Genomic DNA, 23,431 nt, shown 5'->3' on the forward strand with positions numbered 1-23,431 from the left:
TGGAATTATTATATTCTTCTTGAAGTCTGAGGGTACTTCACCTGTCTCATACATTTTCCTCACCAGATGGTAGAGTTTTGTCAGGACTGACTCTCCCAAGGCCGTCAGTAGTTCTAATGGAATGTTGTCTACTCCCGGGGCCTTGTTTCGGCTCAGGTATTTCAGTGCTCTGTCAAACTCTTCACGCAGTATCATATCTCCCATTTCATCTTCATCTACATTCTCTTCCATTTCTATAATATTGTCCTCAAGTACATCGCCCTTGTATAGACCCTCTATATACTCCTTCCACCTTTCTGCTTTCCCTTCTTTGTTTAGAACTGGGTTTCCATCTGAGCTCTTGATATTCATACAAGTGGTTCTCTTTTCTCCAAATAACTCTTTAATTTTCCTGTAGGCAGTATCTATCTCACCCCTAGTTAGATAAGCCTCTACATCCTTACATTTGTCCTCTAGCCATCCCTGCTTAGCCATTTTGCACTTCCTGTTGATCTCATTTTTGAGTCATTTGTATTCCTTTTTGCCTGCTTCATTTAGCATTTTTATATTTTCTCCTTTCATCAATTAAATTCAATATTTCTTCTGTTACCCAATGATTTCTACTGGCCCTCGTCTTTTTACCTACTTGATCCACTGCTGCCTTCACTATTTCATTCCTCAAAGCTACCCATTCTTCTTCTACTGTATTTCTTTCCCCCATTCCTGTCAATTGTTCCCTTATGCTCTCCCTGAAACTCTGTACAACCTCTGGTTCTTTCAGTTTATCCAGGTCCCATCTCCTTAAATTCCCACCTTTTTGCAGTTTCTTCAATTTCAATCTGCAGTTCATAACCAATAGATTGTGGTCAGAGTCCACATCTGCCCCTGGAAATGTCTTACAATTTAAAACCTGGTTCCTAAATCTCTGTCTTACCATTATATAATCTATCTGATACCTTTTAGTATCTCCGGGATTCTTCCATGTATACAGCCTTCTTTTATGATTCTTGAACAAAGTGTTAGCTATGATTAAGTTATGCTCTGTGCAAAATTCTAGCAGACGGCTTCCTCTTTCATTTCTTATCCCCAATCTATATTCACCTACTATGTTTCCTTCTCTCCCTTTACCTACACTCGAAATCCAGTCACCCTTCACTATCTGAATAATTTCTTTTATCTCATCACACATTTCATCAATTTCTTCATCATCTGCAGTGCTAGTTGGCATATAAACTTGTACTACTGTAGTAGGTGTGGCCTTTGTGTCTATCTTGGCCACAATAATGCGTTCACTATGCTGTTTGTAGTACCTTACCCGCACTCCTTTTTTTTTATTCATTATTAAACCTACTCCTGCATTATCTCTATTTGATTTTGTATTTGTAACCCTGTATTCATCTGACCAAAAGTCTTGTTCCTCCTGCCCGCGAACTTCACTAATTCCCACTATATCTAACTTTAACCTATCCATTTCCCTTTTTAAATTTTCAAACTACCTGCTCGATTAAGGGATCTGACATTCCACACTCCGATCCGTAGAATGCCAGTTTTCTTTCTCCTGATAACGACGTCCTCTTGAGTAGTGCCTGCCCGGAGATCCGAATGGGGGACTATCTTACCTCCGGAATATTTTACCCAAGAGGACGCCATCATCATTTAACCATACAGTAAAGCTGCATGCCCTCGGGAAAACTTACGGCTGTAGTTTCCCCTTGCTTTCAGCCGTTCGCAGTACCAGCACAGAAAGGCCATTTTGGCTATTGTTACAAGGCCAGATCAGTCAATCATCCAGACTGTTGCCCCTGCAACTACTGAAAAGGCTGCTGCCCCTCTTCAGGAACCACACGTTTGTCTGGCCTCTCAACAGATACCCCTCCGTTGTGGTTGCACCTACGGTACGGCCATCTGTATCGCTGAGGCACGCAACCCTCCCCACCAACGGCAAGGTCCATGGTTCATGGGGAGGACTGTAATGATACCAATGAGAAATATGGTATGTTTATGGCTAGATTCAAACATTTTTTGAAATGGCTTTTCCCAAGAAAGTAATTATGTTTGTTGTTGTGGTCTTCAGTCCTGAGACTGGTTTGATGTATTTAACTCTACTAAAAAAATAAACTAGTGGATTACAAAAGGGATAAGGATATCATGTCAAAATAAAAGGAGATTGTATGAGTATTCCAAACAAAATACTAATCCTGACATTATTACATATTTCAAAAGATACAAAAGAATACTAACACGAGTTACTTCAAAGGCAAAAAAACTAGAAAAATGACAAAATATTGTATAATTCCAAAAATAGAACTAAAGCAACCTGACAAATTATAAGGAAAGATTTGGGAACCAGGCCAGTTAATCACAGTAATATAGAGCTGATTATGAATAAAAATAAACTGACCCCAAACATGTGGATAGTGCTTTCAATAATTATTTTTCTAATATCGCACAGCCAGCCAGTCACTCAGACCAAAAAATTCATCCAAACACATTATTCATGTATCCAGCAACACCTGAGGAACTGTCAAGAATCCTAAAAGAATTAACTAATAAATATTCAGTGCATGTTGATGAGATAACAGATGCTATTATCAAAGTTAGTGCAACATTTATTGTGGGATCACTAACAGACATAGTAAATTCATCTTTTGAGAGTGGTGTGTTTCTAAAAAATCTAAAAACTGCAAAAGTAACAACTTTACATAAGAAGGGTGCAAAAAGAAATATTGTTAATTATAGGCCAGTTTCAGTAATATCAGGCTTCAGCAAAATTATGGAAAAATGTTCCTTGGAAGGCTAACAGTTTTCTTAAATACAGGGACTCCCAACATGGGTTCAGAGCTGGAAAATCAATTCAGACTGCAAATTTTGCCTTCTTACATGAAGTATTAAAAGCAGTGGATGATAAGCAACACACGTCTTGGATATTTCTGGACCGAAGTAAAGTCTTCAGTGTTATTGTTCATGGCATTCTCTTGCATAAATTAAGTAATTATGGAATTAGAGGCCAGTCTGAAAGGTGGCTCCAGTCATACCTCAGTAATCATCAGCAGATTACAAAAATAAAACACAAGGATGGTGAAACACAAAAAATTTCCAGTTTTTACAGTGATGAGGAGAAAATCAATTATGGAGTCCCACAAGGATCAGTTCAGGGTCCTGTCATATTTCTGTTGTATGTAAATGACTTAGCTAGTAAAATACATGATGGAACCACTGTACTCTTAGCAGATGATACTATTATTCTAATTAAATCAAAGAATGAGGAAAATCCGCAGGAGACTGCAATATCAGTTATGCATACCTTAATGCACTGGTTCAGTAATACCAATAGGCTCATCATAAATGCTGAAAAAACTGTGGCAGTTAACTTCCACTCCTCACAAAACCTCCATCCTGCAAACTCTGCTTTCACTATCAAAGGAAAAAATGTGTCGAAGGTCAGTCATACAAAATTTCTAGGCATTCATGTTCAGGCAGATCTGAAGTGGGAGGTGCACCTAAACAATTTAAATAAGAGAATGAATTCACTAGCATACGCTGTTAGGATCCTCACTCAGCATACAAGCTGCTCACCATTGTAGTATACAGTCGCTACTTATGTATGGAATATTTTATTGGGGGGGAAATTCTAAGAATTTTACAAAAACATTTAAAATACAGAAAAAGATTATTAGAGTGATAAGAAAGGTAAATGCAAGGTTTCCTGTAGACCCCTCTTTAAAACTCTCAAAATATTGCCACTGCCTTGCTTGTATATATAAGAAATACTAATTTTCAAAAAAGGGAGCGTCTTAAAAAAGGAAAATCTCTTCAGGCACAACTGATATACACACATATGAAAATAGGCAGAAGATGAACTTACACATGATTACAGTAAATACAAACTTGTGCAAACGAGGAGTGTATCATACTGGGGCTATGTTATATAACCATTTGCCTTCTTACCTTAAATGCATACCAACATTAAATGCATTTAAAATAAAGATAAACAGTTCTTGGTTGACAACTGCTTCCATTCTTTGTCTGAATTTATGGAACATCGTGATAAGTAAACCTCATTTACCAAATTTTACTAACTGTCCATTCACGATATAGTTTACATCGTGCTTGTCATGTCATCTCATTAATAACTGCTATTATCACATATAAAATCAATGTAGTACACCAACTTACATTATTATGCCTTTTTATTATGTCAACAATGTAGTCAAAATAACTACTGTATTGTAAATTAACTAGGTTTACCACAGTCCTATATCACATGCACAAACAATATACTAAAATGATTCTTGGACAAATAAATAAATATTATGCAGCCAACTACATGGAACAAGCTGCATAAATCGAGCAGTAAGCCTTACCATCTTCACAGAAATGAGATTCCAAGATGGTCCCAAAATATTAATAACATTCATAGACCTGCCAGCTGCAAACAACATGATCTGGAAGCAAAGGTTACACAACATTTTTCAATGAAGAGTAGGCTGAATCATCAAGAAGAATCAACATACATGTCAGCAGGATATTAAAGGGCTGAGAGCTGAAGATGTGCATTTAAAATTCTATGAGATTGTAAATACTATGATAAAGAATATCACATAAGGTAAGTTCAGCTGAGGAGGACTGGGTATTTCTAAAAAGGATTATCATGTAAGTAGAATAAACTTATGTGTGTATAAGGGGAAGGTAACTGTGAATAAATTGTGGGTAACAAAGAAGAAGTACAAAAATGTTCAGGAAAAGAAAGGAGTATAACAGTATAAGTCACTTAAAAACGAAATAAATAAGAAGTATGTGCAAGCTAAAGCGAAATGGCCCCAAGAAATATGTGACGTAGAAAATGAAGTGATTGGCTGAGTGAAAGATGCAGCATGCAGAAAAGATAAAATAAATTTGGGAGAATTTAAAAGCAATGGCGTCAACATTAAGAGTGTGAAAGAATTTCACTGTTAAAAGCAAGAGGAGAACGAGTAGGTGTAAAGATTCCACTGTGGGCATCTATGATGGGGAAAAAATGCATGCTAAAATGATAAAAGAAGAAAAGGATGTTGATTTGGAGGACTTATAGGGCTATTATTAGAGTCGGAGAGTGACAGACCATTAAAATATTTGAAGTTAAATAAGACCAAAGGCATAATAACATTCCCTCAGTTTTTCTAAAACAACTGGAGGAAATTGCAACTAAATGATAATTTGAGTCTGTGAGAGACTAGAGTCGTCATATTTTTGCAAGAGTATCATCCAGACAATTCTAGTGTCACAAGGGTAGATAAATGTGAGAACTATACAACAACCAGCTTGATTGCTTATCTATCCAAGTTGATGGCCAGCAGAATACACAAACAACTGGATAGAAAGTTGAGGAAGTGTTAGATATTGATCAGTTTGACTTTGGGGAAGGCAAAGGCAACAGAAAAGTTCTGACATAGTATTTGTTGGCCTAGGAAAAACATCTGAGAGTGTAAAATTGTGCAAAGTGTCTGCAACCTCAGAAAAAATAGATGTTCAGCCCATATATTGAAAATGAAAGTTCATGAGTGAAACTAGGGTGAAATGAAAAAAAAAAAATAAAAAATAAAAAATAATGCCTGAGGAAGAAGCAGGGAGGGCATAGGAAGCAGACTAACACAGGCAAAGAGAGCACTCCTCATGAAAAAAAATCTACTAGGATCAAATATAGGCTTTAATTATATTCCTGGGAGGACATCATTGAACAGTACTGAATCATGAAAAAAACTGGAAAAGAAGAAAATTGTAACATCGGAGATGTGGTGTTACAGAAGATTGCTGATAATTATGTGGTCTTGTAAGATAAGAAATGAGGAAGTACTCTACAGAACTGATAAGGAAAAGAATATGTGGAAAACATTAAGTAGAAGATGGGACAGAGAGAGAGAGAGAGAGAGAGAGAGAGAGAGAGAGTGGTGTGTGTGTGTGTGTGTGTGTGTGTGTGTGTGTGTGTGTATTTCCTTGCACATACAGATGCATCTAGTAACAATATACGTCTGACATATTACAATCAGCTGGATTTATTTTTTCTGTTTATATGTACAATACATTATTAATTTCACAGTTACACAATACCGTCTTCAGAAGGGATGCGGAGTGAGTTCACCTGTATCAGAATAATTTGCTTAGCTTGATGGTATGGCTTTAAAAGTAAAAGTTATTCATATTACCAATGCTGGAAAACATAATAACTAATAATATACTTTGGGTAAATAAACTGTTGGCCATTAAAATTGCATCACAAAGGCAGCATGCAATGAGCATCAAACTAACATGAAGTGCACTACATGTTTGCATGTGCAAATTTTTAGCATTTCAGTACAACTGCTCTAAGAAGGTAGGAGGAACACTATCTACATTCTGTACATAAGAAAAGATAACACAGTGGCTTTCTCATTCAAAAATAGCACTTGAATGTTGTTTGTTTGTGAGGAGATCATGTTATGCCTCATGTAAGGACAAAAGTCCACCTGCACGCATTGGAATTCGACAGTAGTCATATTGTGGCCGATCGTGTCTGTGCTTTATTGTTTCACAATATTGCTTTCTTGTTGGTCAGGAGAACTGTCATGTGAATATGGATATGAGGCGTTTAGGGGACCATACTCAATACCACGTAAAGTTTAGCATCCAAGAGGACAGACATCTTGTTCATTCAGCCATGCACGGTCATACAGAAACATCATGTACCTTGAGTCATAAAATGGGCTTCTTTGCAGCAAGTCTAGTATCTACATGGACAGTGCGACATTGTTTGAAACACTATGGTCTGTCAGCATAGCAATTATTGTTGTGACTTCCTTTGGTGTGGCAGCAGTTAGAAGAGTGCCAAAAATGGTACACTCAGACAATGCTGGACACAGGAGTGGTATCATGTCATCTTTCAGGCAAGTCCTGGTTATGTGTACAGCTTCTACATACATATTCCGCAAGCCATCATATGGTGCATGGTGGAGGGAACCTTTTACCACTGCTAGTCATTCCCTTCCCTTTTCCACACACAAATGAAATGAGGGAAAAATGAGTGTTCGTTTGCTTCAGTATAAGTCCTTATTTCTTTTCTCTTGTCTCAAAGGTCATTACATGAGATGGCAGTAGGTTCATTCTGCAATCTGTCGTAAATGCCATTTCTCTAAAATTTCTAAAAATTGTTTCACAAAAAGAATGTCTTCTTTCCACCATTTTCCAAATGTCTTCTCATTTGAGTGCATGAAGCATTTTTGTAATATTCATGTGCTGATTGAATCCACTGGTAACAAACCTAGCAGGTTGTCTCTGAATTGCTTTGTGTCTTCTTTTAATCCAACCTGGTGGAAATCTTAAACATCTGAGCAGTACAGACATTTTGTTGGCAGTCTTCTTTATACATTGTCTGATCAAAAGTATCCAGACATCTACTGATGGACATTAATATGGTGTGTCTACCCTTTATCTTTGTGATGGCTCCTGTGTACACTTCCAATGAGGTATCTAAATGTCTGTGGAGCAATAGCAGCCCATTCTCCCTCAACAGCTGAAAGCAGAACAGGTAGTGATGTTGGACACTGGGGTCTGGAGAGAGAAGTTTAGATTCTGACTCACCCTAAAGATGTTCCATTGAATTCAAGTAGGGACTCTTGGCGGGCCAGTCCATTTCAGGAGTATTACTGTCCACAGATGATTGCCTCACAGATGCTGCTTCATGATATGGTGTACTGTCATGCTGAAACAAATAAACATCATCTCCGAACTGTTCTTCTACTCCACGCAGTACACAATACTGTAAAATATATTTGTATCCTTCCACATTTAGCGCTAAGCACAATAACATGACCACATCATAAGTAGTAAAAACATCTCCATACTGTAACAAAACTTTCTTTGTACATCATTGTTGGCACTACATAAGATGTCAGGTAACATTTCCAGGTGCTTGCCAAATCTATACCCTGCCATTGGATTGCCACAGGGTGAAATCACTCATTTCCAGTCATTCACTATCTAGTGGCATTGCTCTTTACACAACTTCAAGCATCACTTAGCATTGACTACAGAAATGTGTAGCTGATGAAGAGCTGCTCGACCACTGTACCCCATTATTTTTAAATCCCTATGCACAGTCATTGTGTTAGCTGGAATGCTGGGGGCACTTTGGAACTCATGAGTGATTCTTTCCACCGATCATATGATTTCTACAACGATCCTCCACAGTGCTTGACAGTCCCTGTCTGCCAGTACATGAGATCTGCCTGGTTTTGGTGTAGCTGTTGTTGTTCTTTCATGTTTCCACTTCACAATATCTTTACCAACAGGCAGCTTTACAGGGATTCAAATGACGCATTTACATATGGTATATTAACTGACAGGCCACCATATATCTTTTAGAACTTTATTATATAGTCAGAATTATACATATTACAAAGATTAATACACCACAAAGTATTTATTTAACCCTCAACAGCCTCCCCACCTTGGTCGACCTCTGGTGGGATGACAAGTTGCACAGCCTGAGTAAAATTTCCTCCATCCGGGGTTTCAAAGAATTATGATCCACACCATTCCATCCCTCTCTGCTCCTACATCCATAACGTGGGCTCTCTGCAACATGTGTTTTGGCTGTCTTCTTGTAAGAGCACAATGTCTCCCACTTGGCATTTAACCAGTTCCTTATTAGGATGCAGTACTTCATGAAAGTTTTTTTATTCTAAAAAATATTCTTTATTCCATCTTTTCATAAAATCATTTTGCTGTTTTCCTCATGGCTCAGCCTCTCTTCACAGATCTTTTTGCATACGTGGTTCAGGAGAGGTGGGTATTGTAGATAACTGTTTGGCCATTAAGAAATGGCCTGGTGTTAGTGCTTCTGATCCTCCAACTGTGATTGGCTGTGAGTTGTTATCTCATGCAGTTGGGTGCACTACCAGTGGTCTGCATCTTCCCAACACAATATTTCAAAATCAGATGAATACAGGGATATAAATACAAAATCAAATAGGGGCAATGCAGGAGTAGGTTTAATAATGAATAAAAAAACAGGAATGCAGGTAGCTACTACGAACAGCATAGTGAACGCATTATTGTAGCCAAGACAGACACAAAGTCCACGCCCACCACAGTAGTACAAGTTTATATGCCAACTAGCTCCACAGATGACAAAGAGATTGAAGAAATGTAATATGAGATAAAAGAAACTATCCAGATAGTGAAGGGAGATGAAAATTTAATAGTCATGGGGGACTGGAATTCGATAATAGGAAAAGGAAGAGAACGAAAAGTAGTGGGTGAATATGGAATGGGGGTAAGGAATGAAAGAGGAAGCCGCCTAGTGGAATTTGGCACAGAGCATAATTTAATCATAACTAACACTTGGTTTAAGAATCATGAAAGAATGTTATATATGTGGAAGAGGCCTGGAGACACTGGAAAGTTTCAGATACATTACATAATGGTAAGACAGAGATTTAGGAGCCAGGTTTTAAATTGTAACACATTTCCAGGGGCAGATGTGGACTCTGACCACAATCTATTGGTTATGAGCTATAGATTAAAACTGAAGAAATTGCAAAAAGGTGGGGATTTAAGGAGATGGGACCCGGATCAACTCAAAGAACCAGAGGTTGTTGAGAGTTTCAGAGAGAGCATTAGGGAGCAATTGTCAAATATGGGGGAGAGAAATACAGTAGAAGAAGAATGGGTAGCTTTGAGAGATGAAATAGTGAAGGCAGCAGAGGATCAAGTAGGTAAAAAGACGAGGGCTGTAGAAATCCTTGAGCAACAGAAGAAGTGTTGAATTTAATTGATGAAAGGAGAAAACATAAAAATGCAGTAAATGAAACAGGCTAAAAGAAGTACAAAAGTCTCAAGAATGAGATCGACAGGAAGTGCAAAATGGCTAAATGGGGATGGCTGGAGGACAAATGTAAGGATGCGGGGGCATATATCACCAGGGGTAAGGTAGATACTGCCTACAGGAAAATTAAAGAGACCTTTGGAGAAAAGAGAACCACCTGTATGAATATCAAGAGCTCAGATAGAAAACCAGTTCTAAGCAAAGAAGGGAAAGCAGAAACGAGGAAGGAACATGTAGAGGGTTTATACAAGGGTGGTGTACTTGAGGGCAATATTATGTAAATGGAAGAGGATGTAGATGAAGATGAAATGGGAGATATGATATTGTGTGAAGAGTTTGACAGAGCACTAAAAGACCCGAGTCGAAACAAGGCCCCAGGAGTAGACAACATTCCACTAGAGTTACTTATAGCACTGGGAGAGCCAGCCATGACAAAACTCTTCCATCTGGTGAGCAAGATGTATGAGACAGGCAAAATACCTTCAGACTTCAAGAAGAATATAATAATTCCAGTCCCAAGGAAAGCAGGTGTTGACAGGTGTGAAAATTACCAAAATATCTGTTTAATAAGTCACAGCTGCAAAATACTAACAAGAATTCTTTACAGACAAATGGAAAAACTGAAAGAAGCCGACCTTGGGAAAGATGTTTGGATTCTGTAGAAATGTTGGAACACGTGAGGCAATACTGACCCTACAATTTATCTTAGAAGATAGAGTAAGGAAAGGCAAACCTATGTTTCTAACATTTGTAGACTTAAAGAAAGCTTTTGACAGTGTTGACTGGAATACTCTCTTTCTAATTCTGAAGGTGGCAAGGGTGAAACACAGAGAACGAAAGGTTATTTACAATCTGTACCAAAAGCAGATGGCAGTTTTACAAGTCGAGGGACATGAAAGAGAAGCAGTGGTTGGGAAGGGAGTGAGACAGGGTTGTAGCCTCTCCCCGATGTTATTCAATCTGTATATTGAGCAAGCAGTAAAGGAAACAAAAGAAGAATTTGGAGTAGGAATTAAAATCCATGGGGAAGAAATAAAAACTTTGAGGTTCGCTAGTGACATTGTAATTGTGTCAGAGACAGCAAAGGACCTGGAAGAGCAGCTGAACGGAATGGACAGTGTATTGAAAGGAAGATGTAAGATGAACATCAACAAAAGCGAAACAAGGATAATGGAATGTAGTCCAATTAATTCAAGTGGTGCTGTGGAAATTAGATCAGGAAATGAGACACTTAAAGTAGTAGATGAGTTTTGCTATTTGGGGAGAAAAATACTTGATCATGGTCGAAGCAGAAAGGATAAAAAATGTAGACTGGCAATGGCAAGGAAAGCATTTCTGAAGAAGAGAAATTTGTTAACGTTGAGTGTAGATTTAAGTGTCAGGAAGTCGTTTCTGAAAGTATTTGTAAGGAGTGTAGCCCTGTATGGAAGTGAAACATGGACGATATATAGTTTGGACAGGAAGAGAATAGAAGCTTTCGAAATGTGGTGCTACAGAAGAATGCTGAAGATTAGATGGTAGATCATGTAACTAATGAGGTGGTACTGAACAGAATTGGGGAGAAGAGGAATTTGTGACACAACTTGACTAGAAGAAGGGATCGGTTGGTAGGACATGTTCTGAGGCATCAAGGCATCACCAATTTAGTTTTGGAGGGCAGCGTGGAGGGTACAAACCGTAGAGGGAGGCCAAGAGATGAATACACTAAGCATATTCAGAAGAATGTTGTCACAGTAGGTACGTGGAGATGAAGAAGCTTGCACAGGATAGAGTAGCATGGAGAGCTGCATCAAACTAGTCTCTGGACAGAAGACCACAACAACAACAACTTGGTGTCTTCGTCAGGTTTTCCTGCGACCGATCAACAAGCTGACCGTGTCCCTTATTTATGCCTGGGTTCTGTCTGGTGTTCCCCACGCAGTCCGTGCCTGCTGGAGTCATTTCTGGCAGTGCTATTTATCTCTACACTTTTCATCTACTCTCTGTACCCTTTTCTGCTTTTTTCCTGATATCGGCTGTGCCAAGGTCTTCCATACTACGTTTGCACCTGGCAGGCGTGTTCCCAGCACTATCGATATGCGACGTTTTTTATGCTGTTGGCATCTGCTCCGGCTTTCTATCATGCCCCTGACATTCTCCTGTCCCTGTGGATTTGATACACCACTACAAGGTGCACTTTCTGCTGAATCAGGCTGCTGTGGGAATTGCATATTCTGTTCATACACACTGCAGTATCTCTCATGGCGGTGGTTGCTGTCCTGTACTGTACTGTATTTCTGGTATGTTGATGACACATTCGTCATTTGGCTGCATGGTCAGAAAAAACTGGATGAGTTCCTTGACCATCTGAACTTGAGACACCCCAACATTAAGTTCACAATGGAACTAGATAATGATGGTCAATTTCCATTCCTGGATGTCCTGGTGAAAAGGAAGACAGATGGCACATTAGGGCACAGCGAGTATAGGAAACCAACACACCCTGATTTATGTCTACTGGATAACAGCTGCCATCATCTGTTGCAAAAGAACAAAGTACTGAGAACACTTGTAGAAGGGCCAAGATGCTGTCCGACTTAGACAGCTTGCCAGCAGACTTGGAGAATCTACTGCAAGTGCTGACAGACAGTGGGTGCTCAAACAGGGATATCCATTAAGTGCTACATGCCACCAGACAACCTGATATAATGGGAGAACAACAACAAGAGGAGACCATCTGCCAACATCAGCGGCATTCAGAAAAAAACACAAAATCAGAAGTGTGTTCTGCCCACCCAACAAGATCAGGGTCCTTCTTGGAATGGTCAAAGATAATCTGGGGTTAAGGACACCTTATATCTATCATATACCATATGAATACAGTATGTCTTACATCAGTCAAACCACCAGAACAATTTAAATAAGATGTAAAGAACACCAAAGACATAACAGGCTGTGACAGGCCACTAAATCAGCAATAGCCGATCAATGCCTGGAAGTTGAACATGCCATGCATTGTGACAGAACCAGGATCCTGGCTCAGACCACCAGATTTATGGATTGTGTGATTACTGAATCTATTGAAATCAAGATGACAGAGAATCTCTACCAGAAAGCAGGATACCAGCTCAGTATGGTGTGGAATCTGGCTTTAGAATTACTATAGAGACAATGGTAAGAAGTTCCCTTCTCTAGTAATGAACCTCAGACAACCAGGGGTGTAATTAACAGGATTGAAATTGCTTATGCAGCACCAAGCAGCAACTACCTCCTCAGGAAACAACTGTAGCACCCACAGATAAGAGAGGAACATCATCAACCAACCAAAACCTCAGGCACCACGCATCATATGAACAGATACAATACAGAACTCCAGACAGCGGCCACCACCACAAGAGGTTGCTACGGCGTGCATGGACAGAATATGCAATCGCCACAGCATCCTGATTGGGCAGGAAGCGCACCTTGTAGGGGCGTGCCAAACCCACAAGGGCAGAAGAATGACAGGGGCACAACAAAAAGCTGGAGCGGTTGCCAACAGCATAAGAAATGTCTGCAGCATGTTGATAGTGCGGTGAATGGCCTTGGTGTGTGCAGACCTAGTACGGAATTTCTTGACATGGCCGTCACCAGGAAAACAGCGGAAACGAGTGTGGACAGAAGACAGAATGGCTAGAGATAAATAGCACTGCCAGAAATGGCAACAGACGGCACTGGGAACACCAGACACCATCCAGGTATAAACATGGGACATGGTCAGCTTGTAAACCAGTTGCAGGAAATACCAGATGAACACGCCGACTTACAACATCAAAATATTTTGTTGGGCAGATGCAGACCACTGGCAGTACATCCGATTCCACGAAATGACACCAAATTGTTGGGAAAGTCTAAGAAATTACATGGTCGTGAGTTTATTGTAGCTTCTATTTCTACTAATAATGTCCTAATTGTTTCTTCAACTAGTAGCGATTTTCCCAGAACCTTCTTGGGGCAATGTTTCATTGTTCCTATTGTGCATTCCCATCAGCCTCCACACCAAGCCCAGTGATATTAACTTCCATGAGACACTTTGGTGAGTGAATGGCTGGCTGATCCTTGCATCCTTGAATAAATAAGTGATGTCTTTCAGTTCTGTGTTTGCCACTTGGAACAGTTTCCATTATCTGAATAAACAGTATTTGGTAGTCCTCCTTTTTGCAGTAAATCTTTTGAGAGCCATCAAAAATTTACCTGTGTTCATATCTGATAGGAGTTTGTGGCGGAGAACTCTTTTTGTAGCCCATGTGATCAGCAACATTCAGTATTTATACAACAAATTGCTGAGTTTGATGAAAAGTGGTCCTGCAAAATGCAAGTCTGTTACTGTAAATGGCATAGTGAATTTAATGCAGTCAGGTGGTAGAGAAGATTCTGCCTCGAATCCCAGACACATCTGGTTATCTCACAAGGAAGACGGGTGTTTATTACCCCATTTGCTGTTTGTCTTCCCCTTAAAAAACAAAATTCATTCAGTAATTCAGCTAATACAAAAGCAGTCCCTAAAAGGTGTAATCATATATGCAACTGTTGAACAAGCAACATTGTAAATGGATGAGAAACTTTTAAGAGCAGTGGGCACTTTTGCAGTATATTCAGTTCTGCAAAGTGAAGTCATCAATATGAGTTGATCCTGAAGGAATAGATTATAATGTTTTATCTTTGATTTCTTTGGAAACTCAATCTTGCTTCCAAGCACACAGTATTCTGCCAGAAAGCTTACCCACTGTGTCATCTCTATCCAACTGCGTTTTGCTGATTCTAGTACATGAGCAGTGAATTTGCCCATTATCTTTTCTGATGTGTAACATTACGGATGAAACAGAGAATCCATAGCATTATGTGCAACAGTTTCCAATAAGAAATGTATTTTGATGCATCAGTGGGACACACCCGTGCATGAGTAGCCAAGGCTTGTTTAGTTCTTTCATGCCCCCAGCAAAAGGTCATAAGAGATGTGTTATTGAGGCCACATTACTGGTATTTGAGTCAGCCATGAAGGTCCATGCCACCATAGCATAGAAGACTGTAATCTCTCTATAAGTGTTCCATGTGATGGCAAATCTGCCAGACTGGGTGTGGTGGAGCAATGTCGCCACTGCAATGGCACTGAAATTTCAAGCATTTCAGTTAATCTATTAGTAACAGCAGCATTCCAGAGATTTGGATCGCTTGGTATCCAGCCAAGTATGACCATGAAATCACTGTGTTTTGTGATGTCAGGTCCAGAAGACTGGCAGTAATATCTCATATGTCATGCACCCAGTAAGGATGCTAGTTATTCAAGACACAGAAGCATTACCCTTTTGATAGGAGAAACTCTGCTTTCACTGATAGCCAAATGGACCAATGTATTCTCGGATATTCTAATGTACAGAAACTGCTCCATACCCTTTTTCTGAGGCATCACAAAATATGCAAACTTGTGAAATTTGTAGTTTATGACAGTGCAGTCCTGCCCATGTGGATAATCAAATGACCGCAGATGAGTGAGTCATGAGGTCGAAATTTCCCATCACGGTGCTAACATTGATGGCAATATCTTGTCCCAGTGTGTGCCTTTACACTATGTATCTTGAAAAAGGGTCTCTCCTGCTGTGGATATAAAAGATGCCAAGAGGTTCATAAAATTTTGCTGTCATGGGCAGTAACTGAAATTTGTTTGTGGACCCATCTTGTAGTTAATTGGTAATGCAATCGTGACAGAAGAAGATTGATTCTGATTCCGTGTCCCAGTCAATGCCTAAAAATGTGTGTTCTGTAGCTGACTACCATTCAGTTTCCGATATGCCCTGTAGTATATCAGTATTCTTAGACCATTTTGCCACTTGAAGTTTTATTTGTTGCAATAGACCTGTCAGCTGATATTATAGTATTGTAGTTCTTGCAGCTGGCAACAAAGTTGTCCATGAAAGTTCTTTTATCTAGAATTTCTGCTGCAAGAGGATACATATCTCTAAACTTTGTAGCCAGTTCATTTAATGATGCAGGAAGAAGAAATGGTAAATGTGTAAAACTATAAATGATGATGTCATTTGTAGTCTGCCAAATTGCAACTCCCTTTTCTCGACATGAAACCATAAGAATCACATTAACTATCTATCCTTTTCATTTAGTGATAATTATAAAAATGCCCGAATGCCATCTTCAAGAATCACCTTTTGATACACCGTGAAGCAAATTAAAGTTGACAGTGTTTCAGGCAACAAATTGGGTCCTGAATCTAGAGACATTAAGTTACAGCGAACCATTTTCTCATGAGAAAGCATCAAAGACAGTTCTTCACTTTGTAATTCCCAGTCTTTTGTTTTTCTCTACGTGATGAGGTAGTAGAACACATCATTTGAATTTTTCTGCATACTGATCCTTTCAAGGTGCTCACTGTGATTGTACAGCAGGATTTGTGAATGATGCACCTCATGAAAATGAACATTACTACAGAATTTTCTTTATAACAACATAAAAGGCTTCTGCATTACAATGATTTGATGAAAGGGCCATATGTTCCTTTCTTAGTAATGAAACTACCCTTTGGCCTTCCACCATTTGGAATGTATGATGAAATTTCCGCAAAATAATGCAATGTTCAGGTGAGAGAGATTGTCCTTTTATCACCATCAATTCTAAGTTCCACAAGTAATGCATGTCCTTGTCTAAGGATGAAGAATCTTCACTGAGGTGCATGTGGCTTGGCTAACAATAACATGCCTGATAATAATACCTGACCACCTCCCACTCAACTTTCATTCAAATTCAGAAGGAAGAATGGCCAAAACAGTAAGGCATATTGGTGTGTCATCATTTATTATTTTCCAATAAAAGGCTTCTGGTCTGAAGGTCTGAACCTATAAGAACTTCAATAGGGTATTGGTGATCATTGCCCGTAGAATCAACAAACTGCAGCTTTTTTTTTTTGGTACAAACTCTCGTCAACTCGAAGTCAGCAAATTGCAGATTTGTTGACACGAAATACGGTTATTCAAATCCTTCAACAGCTAATGGTTAATGGTTGGTGAGTTATGACTTGTGTTGCAAGCTGTTGACCACATTTGAGCTGATAGAGCTACATTGGCTCTCAATGTCTGTGACCCAAACAGAGGCAATTTGAAGATATGTGAGGAGAGGTAGCTGAACATCAATATTTCCCACTGAGATACACAGGTCTTCATTGTAGACACGTACATGACGGGATTTCCTGCATCTAGAAAAACCTACTTAATTTTTCTTGTTACATTTGTTGATGTTGTGCCCCCTTTTTAGACACAAGAAACATTGATGTGAGGATTTTAATTTGTCGATCCTGTCCTTGATGTCTGATATCTTCATATACTCTTGTACCCAATGAAGGTGGGCATCACAAAATATGCAGTATTTCGACTGTTCTCTTTTCGTCTTTCTGTCTGGCTTATTCGCCTTTGTACTCACCATTCATAACTCATAATAGTTAGTCATTCAAAAATTCCATTAGCTTTGTGATGTGGCTTTCATACAACCACTCAACAACGACACCTTCCTGTACACCATAGTGTCGTCTGCAAACAGCCAGATTGCTGCTCAACCTGTCTGTCGATCATTTATGTACATAGAGAACAAGAGTGGTCCTATCACACTTTCCTGGGGCATTATTGATGATACTTTGGCTCCGATGAACATTCACCATCCAGAAGAATGTGTTGGGTTCTGAAACTTCTTGGACAATTCCTATCACACCCTCCACTGAAAAGTGAAAATTCAGTCTGGTACTGGGTTCTGTTACTTAAAAAAATCTTTGACCCACTCACATATCTGAGAACATGTTCAATAACACTATGGATGTATTGATATATGGATACTCCAAGGAATGCATTTGTCATCATTATACAGGCCCAGGACCTGGTGTGATGATATATGATGCCACTGCGACTGAGAAGACAACATGACGACAACTCATTCGCAGAGCCAGTTTTTGGCCATTAAAATTGTTACACCAAGAAGAAATGCAGATGATAAACGGGTATTCATTGAACAAATATATTATACTAGAACTAACATGTGATTACATTTTCACGCAATTTGAGTGCATAGATCCTGAGAAATCAGTACCCAGAACTACCACCTCTGACCGTAATAACAGCCTTGATACGCCGGGGTATTGAGTCAAACAGAGCTTGGATGGTGTGTACAGGTACATGTGCCCACACAGCTTCAACACGATATCACAGTTCATCAAGAGTAGTGACTGGCATATTGTGATGAGCCAGTTGCTCGGCCACCATTGACCAGTTGTTTTCAGTTGGAGAGAGATCTGGAGAATGCGCTGGCCAGGGCAGCAATCAAACATTTTCTGTATCCAGAAAGGCCCGTACAGGACCTGCAACATGCGGTCGTGCATTATCCTGCTGAAATGTAGGGTTTCGCACGGATCGAATGAAGGGTAGAGCCACGGGTCATAACACATCTGAAATATAACGTCCACTGGTCAAAGTGCCATCAATGCGAATAAGAGGTGACCGAGACATGTGACCAATGGCACCCCATACCATCATGCCGGGTGATACGCCAGTATGGCGATGACGAATACACGCTTCCAATGTGCGTTCATTGCGATGTCGCCAAACATGGATGCGACCATCATGATGCTATAAACAGAACCTGGATTCATCCGAAGAAAATGACGTTTTGCCATTTGTGCACCCAGGTTCGTCGTTGAGTACACCATTGCAGGCGCTCCTGTCTGTGATGCCGCGTCAAGGGTAACCGCAGCCATGGTCTTCGAGCTGACAGTCCATGCTGCTGCAAACGTCGTCAAACTGTTCGTGCAGATGGTTGTTGTCTTGCAAACGTCCCCATGTGTTGAATCAGAGATCGAGATGTGGCTGCGCGATCCGTTACAGCCATGTGGATAAGATGCCTGTCATCTCGACTGCTAGTGATACAAGGCCGTTGGGATCCACCACGGCGTTCCGTAATACCCTCCTGAACCCACCGATTCCATATTCTGCTAACAGGCATTGGATCTCGGCCAACGCGAGCAGCAATGTCGTGATACGATAAACCGCAATTACGATAGGCTACAATCAGACCTTTGTCAAAGTCGGAAACGTGATGGTATGCATTTCTCCTGCTTATACGAGGCATCACAGCAACGTTTCACCAGACAACACTGGTCAACTGCTGTTTGTGTATGAGAAATTGGTTGGAAACTTTCCACGTCTCAGCACGTTGTAGGTGTCGCCACAGGTCCCAACCTTGTGTGAATGCACTGAAAAGCTAATCATCTACATATCACAGCATCTTCTTCCTGTCGGTTAAATTTCGCATCTGTAGCACATCATCTTCATGGTGTAGCAATTTTAATGGTCAGTAGTGTATTTTTCTGATATGCTAACGCAAGTAGCTGTGCCCTAACTTCGAGGTATCTCTGATATTATTTTTCAGCAACATAATGCAAAATTGCATGTTACCGATGCTTTCCTGATCTCACTCGATACAGAGGGTATTCAACTGTTGTCCAGGCCAGTGTATTCTCCTGGTATCTCCCCAGTGAAACCGCCTGGCCGAAGATTGCTTAGTGACTGGCACATCACTATTCGCCAACCACTGTGTTTGGTAAACTCTGGCATATAGTTAAAGCAGCAGGGAATGACATACCTGTACTGTCACCCAGTTTGGCTTGCTGTTCAACCAGGTTGGAGCCATTGTTGCTATTGGAGGTGACAGCCCTGTGTACTATATTTCACACCCTATACTCCCTCATATCACCTAGAAATTTAATCTTGTTTTCTTCTTACTACACTATAAACACACACCAAAAGTAAAATTGTGTTGTTCGCTACCCTTTCTTGTACTGCAGTTCTAAAAGCCAGCAGTTTATCACCATTTATGGAAACTAATCCCCAACCCAAGCTATATGAGGTGTGTAATGTTATTTAGAAGGTTATAACAATTTTAGTAAATAAAAATGAGATCATTCTAAGAATTTTTGAAAGGAAGTACACATTTATTGCCAAAACATAACCTTGACAGCACACTCAGCTTCAAGCAGCCAGAGAATTGTTGATGTGAAAGAAAAAGTGAAATTTTGCTATCATGTTTTGTTACTCCCTTCTTAGAAATGCTCTCTTGCTTTATTCTGAAAAGTATGAGCGGTACAATCCTCTTGATTTGTAGGGCCAAATCCAGCAACATTTTATGCAACCCACATTATAATAAACAGTATAAAACATACAAGTGTATCACCTGACACTACATCAAGTCAGTTCTAAGCGAAGAAGACTTAATAGACTTGATGTCTGATTCGCCTTCATTACAGCTAACATGAGAATAACAGTAAAAAGGAACGGTGACATAATAAACCACAAAAGAAAACACAAGACGCCGAAAGGAAAAAGGTTGAACTTTATAATATTTATGAACAATGGATTGTATGAAAGGCTCAATGAACCAATCGATATACAGAGCTTCTCAAGGTAGGCGACTCATCATCGCCTCATAATTTTATGTAAAGAAATATGAACATTTCTGTTGTTAGCAATAATATATGTATGAATGTCTTTCCATTATATGGCTGTGTTATTATTTTATCAATAGATTATAAGTGTACCCAGTTTTATCTTAATAACAACTGGAGTTATATTTTAATGATACATTGCTTAGACCCGTATAAAAATAAATTTTATTGTCCATCTAGATTACTTTCATTTTTGAAATGACTGGTTTTGGTGCCACATGAACCATTCTCAGGTCTTATTGTATTACTTGCAAGAGTAACCCATCAAACTAATCAGCAAAATTTACATGCTATGTCACAGGATCTATTTGCAATTTAGGTGGACAATAAAATCATTACAATCCATGCATAAATACAATATACAACCCTACGCCACAACGATCACCTGTGTGTGTGCGTGTAAGGGAAGTGTGGGGGGCGAAAAGTTTGAAGTCGCAGCTATCTTGCTTTCATTCTGCTCAGACATGTACTGTAAATTTCAGAAACACTTTCAAGTATTCTGGAATTCCTGCAACGTTCTTGAATATTTTGGAATCAGTAATAAGAAGTTTTACAATTATTTTGAATGTTCCTGAGTGTTCTGGAAATGAAACAATGCTTTGTAGGTAAGACTCCAGTATCACTGTTTACAACTGTTATTTATTCTTACGACATCTGTTTCAGAAGATTCCCTTTTTCAAGTACCTGCATATACGAAGTTCGAGAATTACAATGTGCTATAGTTCTATACACATTTTAGACTTCATTTTTTGTAAGTGAAGAATTTTGTGGATTATTGAGGTATCGGTGAAATTGCAGTCTCAATCTTTGTATACTCAGGTGCCTGAAAATGGAAATTTTCTGAAACAGCTGTCACAATAACCAATAAATGTTTTAATCAGTGATACTGGAACTTTATATGCAATGTCCTTTTGAGACATATATTTCACTGTAGGCCCAATCACCAAGAAACTCGATGCCTTGTTCCAGATGTTTCATTCAGTGAAGCTTTGCCTGATTATGTTTACAAAAACTTAAAATCAAAAGGAGAATTATGTAAGTTATTTTAGATAGTTATTATCAGTGTTCTGCTTTAACATAAAAGTACTTATACAATACTGAATAAGGGCACAGAAATGGAAGACGGCATGAAGAAATGAACAGAAGTTCATGTATTTGTACTTTCATCTTCTTCATTAATAATAGAGAATGTGTCAAAATAAAAAAAAAGAATGAAAGTTGTTTTGTAGCTGCACATCAAAGAAAGTTATGACAGTTTTGAAAAAGAAAGCTTAACACAGCTACTACATTTATATTGTGCAAAAGTGTGGCACCCTGCAATGCCTCCCTCGAGCTTGGCGAACTTCAACAGCATGGCATCAATGCATGTGCATAAAAGTCCACAACTCAGAAGTTCATATGAGGTGTAAGGTTGGTTAGTGATGTCACACTGGCAGCAAATTTCACCACAATTCTGCCCAACACCATTGTGGATGTGTCACAGGATGGGAATGTTGTCACATCCCACATTTCAATCCTTATTTTTTTTATGCCTCTGTGACAGAGGTCAGAACTGTGGCACCCATGATGAAATCACATGGTTTTCTTGTGAGTGCCCAAGGAAGACATTTCAGACACACTACCACTCCGAATCAATGTGATAAGGCCCCAGGAGGTGGCTTAAAGGGCATCAATGAAACCGCCCATTCTCTTCATGTGGTGATTCTCAACATTTTGCAGTAAAAAATGACTGTTTGTAGTATGATGATCAACAGGACGACAACCAGACAGCATTCGATACACCTGACAGCCTCTGAATGATTCTCTCATACTCTAAGGACATCATGGGGCTGCAATGCCAGTGACTATGATCTGATCCCTTTGGAGTGTAGTGCAACTGCAATTTTTGCTCTGATATACAGGGTGGAACCACTAGGGACCGTTCAAAGCCATTCAACAAAATTTTAATGTGATATGAAGCAGCAAAGGGTGCTTATGCTTTTCAGCCCTCTTGTTTTGTTTCCTCTTTTAACACAATCGTGGACAGGTGTATCACTGTGTGTGCATGAAATGGTAAGGGTCCCTCTAAGACTCCCAGTTTTGCAAATACCTATGTGCCACCCATGCCACTTTGTTCAGCACGTCAAAAATGTATCTGTCAGAGACTTTGACACCCATTCATCTGAGTGCTGCCTCGCGGCTGCTCCAGCACAGGAGTGTCTGCCAAGCCTGGTGCACTACTGCTGTGATGTGGCTGTCATAACAGCTCAGTTTGTGCAGACTGACGTTGCTTCTGATATATTCCCACTAGCTGATTTAGTTATGCTGTACATGTACATTCCTGTATAATAGCGTCTAATACCTTACAAGACAAAGAAAATTTGTAAACAGTTAAATGTCTTGAAGACCTCATCAGCTGTTGTGTAAGATTTCCATGTCAGTGTATTGTGACATGTGACTGCAGCCAACATAAACTCTGTTTCAATCCTCTTCTAACTCTTGCCAGTATGCATTCATTATTTTTTCATACCCTTCCTGTGTTTAAGGGAAGTTTTTACTCTAGTATGTCATGTTAAGGGTATTCTTATCTTTTCGAATACTGTTTGTTTTAATAGCTCCTATTTTTTGTTATTCTGTTGTTAACCTAAAAATTATGTAATAGTAATGGTGTAAATTTGGGCTATAGCCAAATTAAAACCATTCTGTCAATATGACTAAGTTGTGTCATTTTCATTTTAGAATGCCAAGAGCAAAAGCCAAAATATATCCCACAGGAAAAAAAGCAAAGAAATCGAGTGAAACAAATATGACTAAGTCAATTTGTGCAGTCACAAATAAAACAAATAAAATTACATGGAGACTGAAGGCTGCTAAAGTATTTAACATGCTACGATTGATGTTATATACATGTAGCAAGACTGAAGTTTCTCCTTCAGAATTGATTTCACGAAAAACTGGAAGAAAACTTGTATTAGGTGCAGATTGGAAAAGGAACTAGTGTCTTATCCTCTTCACATAGAAGAGAAATGTTATGGCTTCACACTTGGTGACCTACATTGAATAGCTTATCAGTTAGTAACAAGGAATGGTCTACATCTGTTGAGGGAGGAGGGGGGGGGGGGGGG

At 39.4% G+C, this 23,431-nt stretch overlaps 1 protein-coding gene across 5 annotated transcripts in view; it reads right to left on the reverse strand.

Annotated features, from left to right (window-relative positions):
- LOC126484370 (E3 ubiquitin-protein ligase CCNB1IP1-like) overlaps positions 1 to 23,431 on the reverse strand; it is a 210,970-nt gene that overhangs the window by 16,410 nt on the left and 171,129 nt on the right. The window contains exon 5 of one of the 5 annotated variants that reach the window (XM_050107871.1): positions 4,344 to 4,424. The exons of 3 other annotated variants lie outside the window; for them this stretch is intronic. In XM_050107871.1, the coding sequence (XP_049963828.1) occupies positions 4,344 to 4,424 (81 nt within the window). Of the gene's footprint in view, positions 1 to 4,343; positions 4,425 to 7,581; positions 7,694 to 23,431 lie in introns of those variants that run through there. One more of the 5 variants, XM_050107865.1, reaches the window with a different exon arrangement.

This window comes from Schistocerca serialis, chromosome 1, assembly GCF_023864345.2.
Source record: "Schistocerca serialis cubense isolate TAMUIC-IGC-003099 chromosome 1, iqSchSeri2.2, whole genome shotgun sequence".
Classification (NCBI taxonomy): domain Eukaryota; kingdom Metazoa; phylum Arthropoda; class Insecta; order Orthoptera; family Acrididae; genus Schistocerca; species Schistocerca serialis.